Raw genomic sequence first — 815 nt, 5'->3', positions numbered from 1 at the left:
GTTTGCCTTCATCACACCTGCATTGACCCGGGTGACGATGACACTTGCTCATCTCAGTGTGTGTGTGTTTGTGTGTGTTTCTCAGAGTTGTCTGCGTAATGAGCGTGATTACGAGAGCGTGGTGCTGATGAGACTCAGACAGGCTGAAGAGAGGAAGAAGCTGATCGAGGAGATGAAGAGGGAGGAAGAGGACGAGACGGCGTGACTCAAACTAACTCACTGCACTTTCAGCATTTTACTTTGGATTTTACAGACGTTCAACTCTCACTCAATAATAAAGCCTTTTTGATTTACATTCTTATGAATTTTAGTTGAATATTTTTGGCAAGTCCAGTATTTATTGTCGTGGGTAAAATGTATCAATTAAGAAATGACTTCAACGTTAAAGCAGCTGGATAGAAGACAATAGTGTCATTATTCTATTATAAGAAATGAAAACCTTTTTTAGTGTTTAAGCCTCCTGGTTAGACACGCAGATGATTATTATTATGTTTTCTGAAATATTTAGCATTTAAAGTGTGATTGTGCTGTGTTTCTTTTTAATAAATCTTTTTTTAATAATTGCATTTAGAGATTTTAAAGTTCTTTACTGATGCTTGACTCAAATGTCGCTGTGATTCTGATTGGTGTCATTAATAAACATGACAGTTCATTTACAATTAATAAAAACTAATTTATGAATGAATCAGCAATGGAAGCCTTGACATAAAAAAATAAAGTTAAAATATAAAGGTAAAGAACTTTTTATCTCACAGTTTTGACTTTTTTTTCTTGCAATTATATGGAATAAAAATAAAAATGCATTGCAATGGTAA

General features: G+C 33.7%; 1 protein-coding gene across 1 annotated transcript in view; it reads left to right on the top strand.

Moving 5' to 3' along the window:
- Positions 1-622, top strand: part of LOC141295765 (dnaJ homolog subfamily C member 17-like) — an 88855-nt gene extending 88233 nt beyond the window's left edge. The window contains exon 11 of the mRNA XM_073827040.1: positions 86-622. Coding sequence (XP_073683141.1) covers positions 86-205 — 120 coding nt within the window. The 3' untranslated portion in view covers positions 206-622. The remainder of the gene's footprint in view (positions 1-85) is intronic.
- The last annotated feature ends 193 nt before the right edge of the window (positions 623-815 follow it).

The sequence above is a fragment of the Garra rufa genome, chromosome 21 (genome assembly GCF_049309525.1).
Source record: "Garra rufa chromosome 21, GarRuf1.0, whole genome shotgun sequence".
NCBI classification, from domain to species: domain Eukaryota; kingdom Metazoa; phylum Chordata; class Actinopteri; order Cypriniformes; family Cyprinidae; genus Garra; species Garra rufa.
This window is presented reverse-complemented; position numbering and strand designations above follow the sequence as displayed.